We start from the raw sequence: 16,418 nt of genomic DNA, 5'->3' as shown, positions 1-16,418 counted from the left end.
AATCAAAGATCCAGAAATAAACCCACACACCTATGGTCACTTGATTTTTGACAAAGGAGCTAAAATTATACAATGGGGGAAAAAAAAGAAAGCATCCTCAACTAACAGTGCTGGTCTAACTGGTTGTAGAAGAATGCAAACAGATCCATATTTATCACTCTGCACAACACTCAAGTCCAAGTGGGTCAAAGACGGCAACATAAAACTACATATACTAAGTCTAACAGAAGAACCAGTGGGGAATAGCCTTGATCAAGTTAGACAGGACACAACTTCCTAAACAGAACACCAATGGTTCAAGTTCTAAGATTAATAATTGCTAAATGGGACCTCATGAAACACTCTAAGTAGGACAAAACAGAAGCCTACAGATTGAGAAAGGATCGTCACCAATCCCACATCTGACAGAGGGATAATATCCAAACTATATAAAGAACTCAAGAAGTTAGACACCAACAAACCAAATAACCCAATTTAAAAAAATGGGTACAGAGCTAAATATAGAATTCTTAACAGAGGAGTCTCAAATAGTCAACAAACAGAAGAATAGATACATAAAATGTGGTCCATTTACACAATGGACTACTACTCAGCTATTAAAAACAAGGACATCATGAACTTCACAAGCAAATGGATGGAACTAGAAAAGACAATCCTGAGTAAGGTAATCTAGACCCAAAAGGATATGAATGGTATGTATTCACTTATGATAAGTGGATTATTAGCCGTAAGTACAGGATACCCAGGTTACAACCCAAAAACTCAAAGAAGCTAAACAGGAAGGAAGGGTTAAGTCATAGGAGGCAGGAGGGAGGGAATTGGCTGAGGGGATGAGGAGCGGTGGTGGGGGTGGGGGTGGTCAGGATCAGATGTTGGGAGAAACAGGAGAGATGGCCAAGAGAAGACTGGAAATCAGAGGCTGGTGGGGATGGGCATCCCTAGGACTTGCCAGAGATCTGGGATGAGGGAGGCTCCCAGGAGTGTACAATAGTAACATTAGCTGAGACTCCGAGCAGTAGGAACATAGAACCTGTATCCAGACAGGAACCCCAGTAGTGGTAGGACACCAACTCACTCACACAACTTTCGACATAAAATTCGTCCTGTCTGCAAGAAACTACAAGGCCCTGTCAGTCTCAGTGGTGGAGGATGGGCCTGTTCCTGTAAAGACTCGATGCGCCAGGATGGGGTGATACCCTACCCTCTCACAACAGAAGCGGGGGAGAGAGGGGGCCAGCGACCGGGATGTAAAGGGAATAAATGGCAGTGTATTCTAATAAATTTGTTTAAACATTATAGACTGATATGTAGTATTCAAGTAGGACTTAACATGAATGACTGTTGAATTAAGAGATTCTAGAAAGATACCAGGAACTGTGAACTGGAGGGACGAAACCTCAACTAAACTTGAATTTGGTGACTGAAGAAATTCTGCCTCCAAGTGGATCCATTGCAGGTTGGGTTTCAGTGGGTGGATGGGGTTCAAACACGAGGATGGAGCTTCATTCCAAAGGCAGACACTAGCAAAGTGAGTTGACTGCTGCTGCTGCTTCCCCAAATGTTACGAATATCCTCAAGGCAATGCACCCACAAGTAAGGAAGGCCATAAGCAACACAGAGGATCCCCACTTACTCTCATTAGACTATGTGCCTACCTCTAGAACTCTTCCTTTCCTTGGCCTTGTAACAGTCCAAGCAAGCCACAAATCCACACTTGCGGCAAACCCAGTGGACGTTGAACAGTGTGGCCTCGCACGCATCACACATCTCCCGGACACCTCGAACTGCCCTTTTCCATGCAATTTTGGCTGAAAAGGAAAGAAAGCAGAACTTGAAAGGCAGGCATGGTCTGTTTGGTGTACTTCTGGCTAAAATACAGCAGAAATGAGTGACAATCAATGAAGAATGACTACAGTGTCTTAATGTAAAACAGAAACAGATTCATAGCTTCTCAATATGCAGCTGTTATACTATCAGGCAGGCCACAGCTAATTGTCCTCCTGCCTCCACTCACTATTTGTGGGGATTACACTCCCAAGGCAGATTCCTTGATAGTGTGCACATCTCTTTATAAGAATCACAAAGAGGAAGGTGGAGAGATGGTTCAGTGGTTAATAGCAGTGACTGCTCTTCCACAGGTACTGAGTTCAATTCCCAGCAACCACATGGAGGCTCACAACCATCTGTATTGGGATCTGATATCCTCTTCTGGTGTATCTGAAGATTAATAAAATAAAAAAAAATTTTTTAAAAAGTTAAAAAAATAAGATTCACAAAGTAAACACTAAAATGGCTGGCTTGTATCCAAAGTAGGGTTTCTACCATGTATAGTACAGCATAGTTAGTGGGGTCTATGGCCTTCCCACAGTCTAGCAAGCAGTCATAGCCACCTCTTTTCAGTTATGGTACAAAAATATTTCTAATTATTACCACATATACATTGAAAAACCAGCCACTAATTTTAGGAAAGAAAAAAGCTACCTAGCACGGAGGGCACTGCCACATCAGCACTTACTGAGATGAAGAGCTTTATATTTAAGTACACAGAATCAATGAAGTTGCTTGGTAAACAAATACACAAAGTAGTTAATGTTTCTGTTTTATAGGCCTGATATTTGAAGACATTATCTGCAATAAGTAATAGTTAAAATGTAGAAGATTCAAATATAAAAAACTTGTGAATTTTGTGTGTGTGTGTGTGTATATATACATATATATATGTATATATATACACACACAGACACTGTATAATTTTCATGCAAAGACATTTCATCATACTATTTTATGTTGTAAATTTATGAAAATATTACAATTTCATGAATGGTCCATTCAGTTTCAAAATGGAACATCTGAACCTCATATCCTTAAGAGGTGGCATTATCACAGCTAAAATGTCAATAAAATTAGGTAAGATGAAGGACTTATAGATTAATAATATATAAGAATTCTTTGAATGAAATCTGTAAATTGCATGTTATATTAACATCCTTACCATCCTTTTTCACCCAGGACAACGCTGTTTTCTCAGACGTTACTAACTGACAGAACTTATCACCTATTATGTCCAAGATATACTTAGAGGTTTCAACATCTACTTCATCATCTTCATAATTTTCATGGGTCCATAAACTCATGGCTTCATCATCGTATTGATCAGGAGAAGAGAAACCATCTATTCTGACTACTCCATTCTTACTAAAGGACAATCTGAAACATTAAAAACATAAAATGTTAGGAACTAAGATGAGAATTAATTTTTATGTCCCACATTGTAAACATGTTGTAATTATAAACCATAAAAGAGGATAGTTTCTCAAACATGCTCAAGTTATTAATCAATTTCAATGTCTCAGGCATTATATAGTGACAGTGATAAGCAGCACTGGTTTTAGGTTATTTCAAGAACCAAGGGTTGGGGATCTAAAGCTCACAGGTACAACAATTAGCCAGCATGCACAGGCCTCTGCTTCCAATCACCCACTCTCAGTAACAGCAACCAGCAGCTGATTCCTGGGAACACTGCATGTGTAAGTGAGGGAGACAGAGTCTGGCCAGTGCTATCAGAGTAGTATTGGGATTCTTGCTTCCCCCACCCACCAAAAGCTACATACTGTAACCCAGGTTAGCTTTGAACTACCAACAATTCTGAGTAATTGTCCTGAGTTCTGGAATGAGAAGCATATCACACCAGGCTTACAAGTTATTTTATGACTAGTCTTTCTAATCTAAAATTGATCAATTAAAAATGTCTTTAATCGCCAGGCAGTGGTGGTGCACACGGGAGGCAGAGGCAGGCAGATTTCTGAGTTCGAGGCCAGCCTGGTCTACAGAGAGTTCCAGGACAGCCACGACTCCACAGAGAAACCCTGTCTCGAAAAAAAAACCAAAAAAAAAAAAAAAAAAAGTCTTTAATCACCTCAGGATTTCTAGTTTCCTACTTTTTATTTTAATGAGGTGTTTGGCTTTGGAGACAGGGTCTCATAGCCTAGGCTAGCTTCAAACTTACTACACAGCAATCTCGAGACATGACAATAACCTTGAACTTCTAATTCCCCTGGTTCTGCTTCTCTTTGAAAGCTCCCTCTGAGAAGCAACAATTACAGTCCCCTTCACCCAGTATGGTTGTCTTCATCAGAACATTTCTTTTCCTCAAACCTGAGGTTTCTTCATGCTCCCTTGATTCCTTTGGAATTTAGTTCTCACAATGCATGAGCACCACTTCTATAACCCTCAACTCCTTCCCAAGGCGGCCTGCCTTGCCTCTGGTGTACTGCTGGCCATAGGCTCTGAAGTAAAAAACAATGTATGGCTTTTGGGTTTTGTTTTGCTTTGTTTTGTTTTTTTGAGATAAGGTCCCTCTCTACATAGCCCAGGCTGGGCTCAAACTCAGATCTGCCTCCGCTGACATGTGTGTTGTACTACTGCAAGGGCGTGCACACTATCTCCCTCGTCTTGTGATCCTTCATTAAGTACCCACACGTTTTCAAATGAAACAGCTCAGCTATCATCCTATAAAAGGTCATAAACTTCACAGAGGCACGGAAGAGCACAGATGGGACTCAGCAGCAATCCTGGGGTGGGGCTGGAATGTGAGGCTCAGAACTAGCTTTACTGGTGGTGTTACCTGCCCTTTTAGGAAGCTTTTACATGTAAAGCACGTGACAATATTTATGTTAAAGAGAATAGGATCTAGATGAATTTTGTATTTTACTATAAGCCTTGTGAACTATGATATGATATATTAGTTATAATGTTTAAATATGACCATTCCTATGTTTTATAGCCAAAGCTGTTTATCTGGATTCATAGACAACATTTTTTACTTAAGTAAATGTAAAACTGTTTTGGCAAAAGTATATGCATTTTTAAGAAAATTTAAAACTAAGGTGGATATTTTCTTACAATTTTTAGGAAGAAATGCTAAAACTCTGATGGAGGAAGAATGAATCTGTTCAAAGAAAGATTGGGAAACATGAGTAATTGAGGCATACTGTGCAAGGCTGAGCTGCCAGCCACTGTCACAGCCCATCATGAGTTAGTATTGTTTAGACTATGTCAGAACAAAGAACACAGGAAAGGAGCTCCTCAGAGTCTGCAGAGACACTGCCACTTCTTGTACTTCGACTTACCTCCTAAAGTAGTAAAATCTACAAAACACCGGTGAGTGAGTTGATTCTTCCCCCTTCTTACTCCGGATAAGTCTGCACTCTCGGCACTTCTGTAAGTTGGGACCTATCTCACAGCAGGAGTCATCCTGCAGAAATGATTCTCCAGTTTGCTTCAGCTTCTTGACCTTCCGCCAGTCTTTCAGCACGGAACGAGGAACGCCAGCTGTAAAATGAGAAGGAACTTATCAACAGGGTTCTGTTTTACAGAAAGGGTTAGTCTTTGGGACTGAAATGCTTGCTGATAAGACCAAACTCCAAATAAATGATGGACAACTGCTAAGTCTCTCTAACATCCTCTGTTTACCTGCCCATCCACTCTAATCAGACAGGAAAGGAGAGCAGTAATCCTTCAGTGAAATGAAATGTTTACACTGCATCTTTATAAGAGTGTAATACCAAACATAAGAATCATTCACATTATGTACACATTTAGCCGAAAATAAGCCTGTTGCTAGGTATGGAGGCGTGTGCCTTTAATTCCAGCTCTCGGTAGCTCTTGGGCAACTGAAGTAGAAGAATGAGCACATGTTTAAGGCCAGCCTGGGATATCTAGTGAAAACGTCTCAAAACCCACTACCACCACCAAAAACAATCATCATCTTCCTCTTATGACAAGAACCTAGTAGACAACATCGATATATTGATGGGAACTGTATCTTTTACAAAATTAAAAGGGTTGTGAAGAAAGGGAGGGAGGGAGGGTCTACAATATTAATTGGGGCATTTTGTTGAAGGAAGTGATAGAAAAGCAAACTCAAAGCAATCAACTGCTCCTCATTATAAATGTCCGGAAAGCCCAAGTGTTCTGAGGGCGATCTTTAATCTTTGCAAACACACAAGAGATACTTTGTCCAGTGTGTAAGGAAATACAATCTCTCAAATGGACTATGCTCTAAGATTTGTAGGCAAAAAGATAAATTCATTCTCCATATTCAGTCCCACTGTTTCATAACTGGTCCTTAGCATGAACCAACAAGGGAAACAACATTAGTAAAGTCATCTGTGTACCAGGAGCAACCTGTAGGCCAGGAGAGTCAACAAAGCATACAGATAACTGCACTTCCACCTAAATACCTAAAAGGTATTCGTTTAAGAACGAGCTCCGCAGCCAGCAGATGTACTTCCTTACCCTGTGTCTTTTACCATCCTCTCAATCACAGAGATTTGATGTACAGCCCACTATTTGTAACTCAAGAATAAATATTTGCTGTCCTTCCTTTCAAATCCTTTCCAATTGTATCAAAGACACACAGGTTCTGAAACCAAATATATCTTACCAAAGCTGAGAACAGAATTCCTATCCAGATTTCCCACTAATACCTAGTTATTGATAGTGTGAGTAGTATAATCACACATACACACACAGACGTGCACACACACCACTCTCCAATAGGTAGTATTGTTTAGGGCTAGATTAAAATATAAAATATATTATAGACTAAAATATATTTAGGATTGCTGCCTGCTTCTTTATTCTTTACAATTGTTCCCTCCTTTTTAGTCTTTATCATGGGCTAGAGACCACCCAGTAATCACATATGCTCAGGCACACAGCACATGCCAGTTATGGCATAACGACTGGTATAAAGATGTTTCTAGGGTTGCAGAGATGGCTTTCTAGTCAATACCACTGGCTGCTCTTCCAGAAGACCAAGGTTCAATCCCCAATGCCTATAACTTCAATTCCAGCCCCTGGAGATCTAATGCTATTTTCTGGCCTCCACGGCACCAGACATACACATAATGCACACTTAATTCAAGCAGGAAAACACCCATGCACATAAACTAATGAAAAGGCGCTTCTTTTCCAATGCATACAAGAGATCTTTCCTCTGGACTTTATTAAAGGGTGTTAGAATGAACAACACATATCACACCACTGATGAGACATTATTTCGCACACTTTCTTCAATCATTTACTTCTAAATTGATTACACTAGAGAAAACTAAATGCAATCCTGTTTCTATTTCTTTTAAACTGGGAATTAACTTTGACCAATATACTTTTAATTCTATATGATGGGAGCAGTTTAGAATGTGAAACTTCATAACACGGATTGTAATAACTTAAAAAGTACTATGAATTTTTCAAAATGATATACGTGAAACCAATTCTTAATTATGTGATAACAAAATAGGCACTTCTGAAGGGTTTTTTTTTTTTTTTTAAAGAAGTGAATGAATTACAAAGGTAACTTATTGAAGGGCTTTTGATACTATTAATTCTTCTATACTAGGCCATACTTGATATTAGTAAATTTCTTCTAGTAATTTAATAATACTATCTGCTTTAAATAAGGCATCATCCTTTAATTCAAACTGTCTAATTTATTGGCAATGTATCTAAAATGTATAGGTCTGTGAATAAAACCCTACTAACATACATTACCTAACACCGCTCCTTTTATACAGTGAGAGCCTTGAAGACCTAGATCTTGGTTAACAAATTCAAAAACAGCTGCCCTAGTGAAGAGAACTCGGGAGCAAGACATTAAAGTCACATAAATACATGCGAACCCTTGATTTCTCAATGTCAACACCATAAATGCACTTTGGGATACAGAAATTAATTATAGAGTGTAGGGGACTCACTAGTGTATACATCAACAAGTATATTGTAAACATTCTAAAATTCGGTCACAATTTCAGCTCATAAAGTAAATTTAAGCAAAAATGATTTAGGAAATCTCCCTAAACTCCCAGCTTTGTTACATGGTTAGGGTGAGACGGACCACATCACACTGCTCCTCAGTACTGTGCTTACAGCTAAACAGGAACTACTTCTCGAATGAGATCAGGTCTCAGCTAAATACTTTAGTATCAGAAGTACAGTTCTTTTCTGGTGTAATAATCAAAGCTGTATTTTGACATTTCTAGGAAAAGATCAATTTCTAAACTTCACACTGTACTGTCTTTCCTACAACAAATGTCAGGTGAAAACATCTCTCAAGATCGGGGATCTAATCTTTTCCTCTTGTGGGGAGACAGGAAAGGCAGAAAGGAAATTCACAACTACATCCCATGGAGCCACATCCTTACTGCGAGGACCCGTGGCCCATTTTATTTGCGATAAATCAATGTATTTACTCACCGCTATTACTGTTCTGCAACTTCAGTTTACTTTTGTCCTTGGCGCTCCTGCTGAGAACTCCATTAGGCTTCGAGTCCTCTTCGACCTCGCCTTTCCTCTTCTGCAGGTCGTTCTGCTTCTTTTTATAAGTTGGCTTCGGCTGCCGTTTAGTCCTCTGCTCCGACTTGCTTTCGCTCTCATCTGAGTCTCCACTTTCAGAGCCAGATTCGTAAGTTCTTTTGGCTTTTCTCCTGCTGACTTTCTCATCTCTTCCATATTTATCTACAGCGACTCTGCCATCTGCACGATTTTCTATATCATTAGATGTAGAGGCTATTAAGTTGACAGAACATGGCTTAATAATTTCGGATACAGAATTCCCTGAATTTTCCATTTTATTAGTATTTTTATCTTCTTCTGAATGTCTGGTGAGCCAGGCCTTCTTCAGTTTAGTGTGGTAGTTGGGCTGACTGGACTGGGCTGCTGGCCCATTTCCTACAGAGATTGCTTTGTTACTTGCAGTGCAGGTCATGGTGCTATCCAGGGGAAGAGAGGCTGCCACTGTCTGATTTCTCACAGTATTAAGTTCAGCCTCACTGACACTACTATTTTTAAACTGAGCTGCAGCCAACGCTGCCTTGTGCTTTTTTAAATGAATAAAATCAGTTGTGCCTGAGAAGCCAGAGCCGGGCTGAACAGCACTTCCTGTCTTACTACAGGCCAGAGTGCCTGGAACCGCGGTGCTGACTGTGCAGTCCTTTGCTTGCGCCACTGCCTGACTAACAACACTTTTTGAAGAAGTACATTCGAAGGGTGTAGAGGCCGAAATGGTATTTGATAAAGAATAACTTGTTTCTGCACTACTCAAGCTGGAGACACTGGTGGTAGTGGCAGCAGATGTGAACACATCTGCTTTGGTAGTAGAGACTACATTTACAGCAGACATGACTGAAACAGGAACGTTGCCCTGGGAGACAGCTTCAAAGTTTTTTTCAGATTTCACATGAGCACTTTCTAAATTCACATTTGGTAGAATAATTCTTCCAGTCTCTCCGGCTTCTGGTTTGAGGTAATCTGTTTTATTTGCCCCAGATGAAGATCTTTCACAAACTCGATCTTTGGAAGCTAATGGTACAGATGGCACACTATCAACTTTTGTACTAGAAGGTGGACGAACAATGACAGATGCCACAGCAGCCTGGGACTTTCCACTACTCTTTTCCACGGGCCACTCAGCTTTCTCTCTGTTGAGGTTGTTATTAGATCTCCACATTTCCGTTAGACTCTGATCAGAAGAATTCTTAAAATTTGACTGAGAGTCTTTTGGCTCAGGAATTAGAGTTGGAGGCTTCTGAGATTCTTGAACTTTGCCACCAGCATTTACTGGCATCACCGGTGTCAGTGTTGGAGGGGAAAGGCTACTGTAGCTGCTTTCCTTTCTTTCCAAACTGTGGTGGATTGGTGGATGGAATACTGGTGCCCTGTGCAGAGCAGGCATGCTGCGGAGTGCATTAGTAGAAGAAACAGTCAGATGGGTAGGGCTCCGACAATCACTTCTGAACGTTGTTACTGAGTGAGATGCACTCTGATGGGGAAGATGGTCTGGTATCTTGCCCACTAAACTTTCACTTTCTGGTTGGTGTTTAATCAAAGGTGGAGGCTTCGAAAGAGATGATATAAAAGAATGAGTTTGAGGATTGGCTGTTGCAGAAAGGTTATTATTTTGTTTCTCAGTGTAAATGTTGGAAACTTCTTTGGATGGGTAGGATCTTGGTGGCTCATTGACCACACTATTAGATAAAGTAGTGAAGTAGTTACTCTGGGGCAAACTCTGAGGCACTGAGTGCTTCATCTTATAAATCTCTGACACGGAGCGGTCTACGTCTTTATCTTGTTTGATAGCATGGCTTTTAGGACTAGAAGATGATGGTACTACTCTGGAGTAATTCTCTCTTTCAACCTCATGACCCTTGATTTTGGTTGTAAATGGAGCCACATCAATACTCTCCTGAAGAATCCGACGATGTTCCTCCTTGTATTTGTTCAGTCTCTCTCCAGTCTCCTGGGGTGGCCTTGGACCCACAAAATGCCTATGCAAGTGACAATCTTTTCCTGCCTGTGACCTATTAAGATCCAGGTCACCTTTTACTGATGTGGATGCATTAGACCGTAATGGTTCCATAAAAGCTTTCCTCTCCAATTCTCTACAAAGAAAATACACAAAGATTCCTGTAATCACTTTTCCATACAAAATGATTTTTATGAAATGTTATTCTGTTATGAAAGCAAACAGTTTTGATAGTATTTAAAATTGGAAGATATACCAGTGTGAAAAGAACATATCCACATGTAGTGACTTATACCTATTATTGCCATTACTTGGAAGGCTGAGGCAGGAGGATTGCAATGAGTTCAATAGCAGACTGACTCAACAAGGCAAAACACAAGGAAAAGAAAAGAATCTTCAGTCTGGATTTGACACCAATTTTAAATAAACTATTTAAAAAGTGGATTGAGAAAATCATGAGCCGGGCGTGGTGGCGCATGCCTTTAATCCCAGCACTTAGGAGGCAGAGGCAGGCGGATTTCTGAGTTTGAGGCCAGCCTGATCTACAGAGTGAGTTCCAGGACAGCCAGGGCTACACAGAGAAACCCTGTCTCGAAAAACCAAAAAAAAAAAAAAAAAAAACCAAAAAAAAAAAAAAAAAAACCACGAAAGCCAAAGGCATGTGTTAAGTGTTAAACACTGGTAAGCTTACTCTTTGTGGTGATCTGCTAATGTCTTTGTCAGTGGGGGACTGGAATGCACTGTAATCTTGTGAGGTCGATGAGGCTCTGCACTGGAAGGTCTGACAGGAATGTGACTAAGTAATCCAATACCATCCGCTGAGGTCACAGGAGTGGGTTGATGTAGCCAAGGACTGGGAGAATTCTATTAGAAACAAAACCAAAAAAACCTACATTTTAGTTACCAACACAACAGAAAAACACAAACCTAAATTGTTGAGCTGGGTAGACTGTCATGTACTTAATCCTAGCACTCAAGTTTCATAGCAAGACTTCTGACCATAGTATATTTATAAAACCTGGTATTTTTAAATGAATCTGGTGAGAAATATTCAACTTTTAACCAACATTAATCATACAGTCTTTTTACATTCAACTTAAAACAAATCAACATAAAATAGTAACTTCTAAAAATATTTCTTCACTAAAAGCAGATATGAAGTGTATAAACAATGCCCACGGACCTAATTTTATGATTCCCTATGATCCTAAAACCAGAATTAGTGCTTACAACAAAACCAGAATGTTAGACCTAACATGTTATTCCACTAGAAGCAAAAATTATAATCAAGTTTGTCTGTCAATTTTTCCCATAGGGTAATTAACTTTGTAATGTAAGAGTATATGCACAACTCCCAGATCACTTCATTTAAGGCCTAAATGTGTTCGACTGTCTCTGTAAGCCAGGCCCCGTTAGGCCACTAGAGAGGGAGGCGTGGAAGCATTGACAAAGTTATGTTTTCCATAAGAGTGTGCTGTGTCTGGTAAGCTAGTACTTATATGGTGACAGTGGCATACATGTTAAAGCCCGTACCTCTAATTACATGTTTAAAAACTGTTTTCTATACTGTGACCCAATATAACTCAAGAGTGTACTTTGTAAATCTGTCATTAGGATGAGTCACACAGGAGGAAAATTCAAACCACCTTTAGTTTGACTAAAAGGAATAAACCTTTTAACTCATGTCATCAATGAAGAGTAGTTAGCACGCACCACAGAGATAGCTTAATGTAAGTTACAGTTCTAAACCTCACCAGGGAATAGTGCACAATGATGTACAAGAGAACATTAAATATAAAATGACATAGACAGAAGGCCATAGTTACATAAGATTCAATGACAATGATGAAACATTTTTTTTTCCTTATGAAGTAGCATTTAAAATCATTTCCTCATCTAGTGGCTTCTGCTTATATTATCTGATCACCCTGATTACAAACATGAAGTTACGGGATCTTTTTGCTTAAAATGTTACTTTAGTTTACACCTTTGTATTATAACTTTATATAAGTGAATAAAAACCTAACTAGAATAAAACATTTTAAAGTCTGATAAACAATCTGCTATCTCTTTTGCAGAGTTTGGAACTTTTTTTTTTTTTTTGGTTTTTCAAGACAGGGTTTCTCTGTGTAGCCCTGGCTGTCCTGGAACTCACTCTGTAGACCACGCTGGCCTCTAACACAGAAATCTGTCTGCCTTCTGCCTCCTAAGTGCTGGGATTAAAGGCTAAAGGCGTGCACCACCACTGCCCGGCTCAGAGTCTGGAGATTATGGAAGAAGGTTTTCCATTTACCAACTCTTGGCTTCCGTGTGCCCCTGTCCTATCTTTGTGCAGTGCCACCTACATCCATGACCCAGAAGAGTGACTGCAATGGGCACATGGGTGAAAACTGTGCTCAGTGACCGTATGCTTCACTTACATTAAGTAACTTCTACATTCTGGTATCATTTAACCAGAAACTCCATTCAGTTTCAAGTCACATGATCAATGGCACACAATCAAAGATGCACACAGAATCCAGACCCTATCTCAGAAATAAAATTAAGAAGGATAAACTTGTGATTCTGGAAGCATAATCCTAGAACTGAAATCTTAACAATAGTAAATGTGCCAATACTGGGGCAGAACAAACTGTAACAACCACTGTTAATTTCATCAAGGAAACCCGAAGTTCATAGGAAGGCAAACTATAGAGGAGTTACTGAGAATAAACCACAAGAAATATCCTTAGACTGACACCTGCTTAGTAGGTGTACCTGACTACCAACATCGTCCACTGTAACATGATGGCTCTGACAATCTCATTACTGCCACCTAAAATCACAAAAGCTTCGCTGACAAGCTTTTGGCATAATGACAACAATTTACCTGTGTCCAATGCAATGCTAAATATAAATAAACAATATTATTCCTGAAATAAGAGAAATTTAGTAGCAAGGGATTCCAAATCACCACTTCCAACACATTATGGATTTTGCCCAAAATATAGCATGAAAAGTGTTAATACATATGCCATTTGCATGGAAACACTGATCCTAAAAGCTCAGTACTGAAAATAACTCTAATGTCCACTGTTAAAGAAATTGCTAAAGAAAATGAGGTATGTGATTAGCACGGATAAGGCCCTAATACTAATGAAAAGACAATGTGTTCCCACCTGCATACACACACATGAAATAAAGTAGACTGCAGCTTTTAAAAATGGCCATCCTTCTGTGTAAACAGTGTCACTATGGATGAGCCTAAAGGACATGCTAAACGAAGACAGATAATTAGAAAAGTATTAACTGAAAGCTGTCAAAGGCCGGGAGGAAGGGAGTTAACTGTCTAATGAGTAGAGTTTCATCTTACAAGATAAGGTTTACAGCTTGTACAATGCTCAAAGATACTTGACCCTACGAGGCTGCCAGATGGCTCACTAGGAAACCTGCATTCATGCCTGGCTGCCTATGTTAAGAGGCCCAGAAGTTATGCGGCAGAAGGAACGCCAAATGCAGAGTAAGTTGGCCCATAAACTCTACTTGAGTGTTGTGGCACACCATTGTAACACATACACAATAGATGGGTGACTAGATGGATGAAAAACAAGTAAATAAATGGATCAATGTAAAAGATGGGAAAACTTGACACTACTTATTCAATCGAGAGCTTGAAAATGATAAAAATGATAAATTTCATGCTGCTTTTACTGCAAGTGAGGTGGTATTTAAAACAGTCCAGGAGGAGTATTTAAAGAATACATGGTCAGCAAAAGGCCACGCTAGCTTCACAGTAAGAATTTAACATGATTAAAAAGTAAGGCTTCTATACTGTCCAAAGACACGTGACCCTGCCATAATGTCACTATAGAAGTGCCGGTAGTGTTACCAACTACTTGGAGTGCCTAACTTCGAATGTCCTTAAGCACAAAAGGCATTAGAAAGTCATGTTTTGAAACATCCCATGAACATAAATGATGCATTCAGCTGTTCAAAGGCTAATATAACATCATTTAAATAAATGTATTTTTTAAAAAAACTTAACTACTACATATAATTTTAAGCCTGTACTTTTACTATCAAAATATATACCATAAATCACAGTCTAATAGACAGTGTGATCTATAAAAGTTAAGCCTGGTGACGTTATTATCCACCTGCAAAATAAACACTTGAAAGTCTGTACTATTTTTAAAGTACCTATAGAGGATAATTAACAAATACACGCTGCTCTGTACCCAACAACAGTTTCACTTACCCTCCTTAATGAAGCTTCAGCATTAACTGCATTTTCTGGGTGAACCCACTTAGAAGAAGGGAGACCAAGTCCTGAGTATGCATGTGTTCCATTCGGATATTGCCAAATAATTGGATAAAGTCCAAGCTGATTATATGAAGCGGAAGGATGGGCTTGTCCAAGAAGATGAGGTGACTGGTGCTGTAACAACTGTTGCTGCTGCTGGTGTGCTAGTGCTAAATGGCTCAAGCTGCTTGCATGAGCACTCTCTAGACGTGGGTGGCCACCGAGTAAAGAGGCAGTAGGCACTCCAGGTAACACAGTGGGAAGCAAATGAGGGTGATGGACAGGATGGTGTGGACCACTAGTGAGAGGGTGAGTGTTAATGGTAGGTAATGGAGTTTGACTAGTTGACCCAGCTAGTAAGTGGGGTCCTGGCGTTAAGGCAGGGTGATGGGTACCTGGGTTTAAACAGGTTCTATGGGATGAGGAATGAAGAGAAAAAGGATGCTGGCTCAAAAAAGGTGAAATGTGATTAGCTCCTGTTTCTGATCCAATAAGAGCAGGATCCCTATAGACTGTGAAGTGCTCGTTTTTATCAATGATAAGAGGGCTCTTTGTAGTTTCCAAAGCACTGCCTCGAGTAGGAACTGGATGGAAACTACCTCTGGATAACTCATGCTCTATTTTATTTGCCAGCCTTCGCTCACCAACAGCTTGACTGTTCCCATAAGCAGCTTTAGACTTCACAGAATCAGGAGAATGAGTGATCTTGGGTTTAACAACTTCAGGTGAAGAACTGGATTTTGCCTTCTGGGTATCTACTGAAGTAGTTAGTTTAGCTTTTATAGTTTCTGGGGGTGGACTTCGTTTATGTAGCTGATCCTCTGTGACAGAAACTGCACTTAATGAAGACATGTATGAGACATAGTGATTTCTCTCTTTCTCCGTATCGCGCTTATCACTTCCTGAAGGAGCATTTGTAACACTTGACTGAGTTAAATCCACTTTCACTACATCACTGACCCAGCTCTGGTCACAATCTTGCTTTGCTGTTTCTAGGTATTTAGCATTTGAATGTTTGGAATCACTAACATTTGGATCCATGTTCTCAGGTGTCTGGAGGCCAAAAGTATTTAAATTTTCCTGAGCCGCCCTCTCAGAATGAGTGTCGTTCTTGATATCCGTAACACATTTGGGTGTCGGTGTTCTGGACACTAACCTGTCCTTTGGTAATAATTCCACTGTGCGTTGGTTTTCCACATTGCATTCTTGAAGGACTGAATCATTAGAATTGTGGTCAGCAACTGTGGCTTGCTCAGATGAACGGAGAGTCATTTTGTCTTGAAGGTGGCTGTCCGTGGACTTGGGCTTCTCCCCTTCGTTGTGGTTTTTATCTTCCTGCATCTGGTCCCAGGGAGGCCGAGTATCTATCAGGGTCTCTTCTCCTGCCTCTTCAGCAGCCTGGGACTGTCCCTCCTCTCCATTTACCTTTGAGGTGACTTTATTTTTCGGTTCATACTCTGGCATTGGTTCAGAGGAGGAAGTCTCAGTCACTCTCTTGCTGGAGCTCTCTGCGTCACTGCTCTCGGAGGCGTCAGAGGCATTGTCTGTCCGGAGCCTTTTCATGCTCAGCCTCTTCTCGGCCTCCTCAGGTTTCCGCCGTTTTGTCACCACGTGCTTGTTCTTACCTTTAGGATTTTCTGTGACATAAAAAATTAAGATTTTAATTTTCACAATCTATAAGCATATTTTAATGCTTTTTTATTTATAGACATGCCCTTAAAAAAAAAAAGCAGGTCTAGCTATGCAGGATGAGGCATGCCTCTAACTAATGCCATTGTCACTCAACACACAGATCTCTGAGTCTGACACTAGCCAGCCAGTCAATTCCAG

The 16,418-nt window shown here is 40.1% G+C and overlaps 1 protein-coding gene across 29 annotated transcripts in view; it reads right to left on the bottom strand.

Moving 5' to 3' along the window:
- The window catches only part of Jmjd1c (jumonji domain containing 1C), a 159,976-nt gene that overhangs the window by 21,148 nt on the left and 122,410 nt on the right, over positions 1-16,418 (bottom strand). For 28 of the 29 annotated variants that reach the window (XR_001779409.2, XR_001779410.2, XR_001779408.2 and 25 more), the window contains 6 exons: positions 14,544-16,225; positions 10,998-11,170; positions 8,260-10,442; positions 5,130-5,331; positions 2,993-3,207; positions 1,656-1,808 (listed from right to left, as the gene is read on the bottom strand). Coding sequence is in view for 26 of the 29 variants with exons in the window: in XM_030244815.1 (XP_030100675.1) it covers positions 1,656-1,808; positions 2,993-3,207; positions 5,130-5,331; positions 8,260-10,442; positions 10,998-11,170; positions 14,544-16,225 (4,608 nt within the window). In the remaining 3 variants the exon portion in view is untranslated. The remainder of the gene's footprint in view (positions 1-1,655; positions 1,809-2,992; positions 3,208-5,129; positions 5,332-8,259; positions 10,443-10,997; positions 11,171-14,543; positions 16,226-16,418) is intronic. The other variant, NM_207221.3, reaches the window with a different exon arrangement.

The sequence above is a fragment of the Mus musculus genome, chromosome 10 (genome assembly GCF_000001635.26).
Source record: "Mus musculus strain C57BL/6J chromosome 10, GRCm38.p6 C57BL/6J".
Classification (NCBI taxonomy): domain Eukaryota; kingdom Metazoa; phylum Chordata; class Mammalia; order Rodentia; family Muridae; genus Mus; species Mus musculus.
Note: the sequence above shows the minus strand (reverse complement) of the source record. Positions and strands in the feature narration are given on the sequence as shown.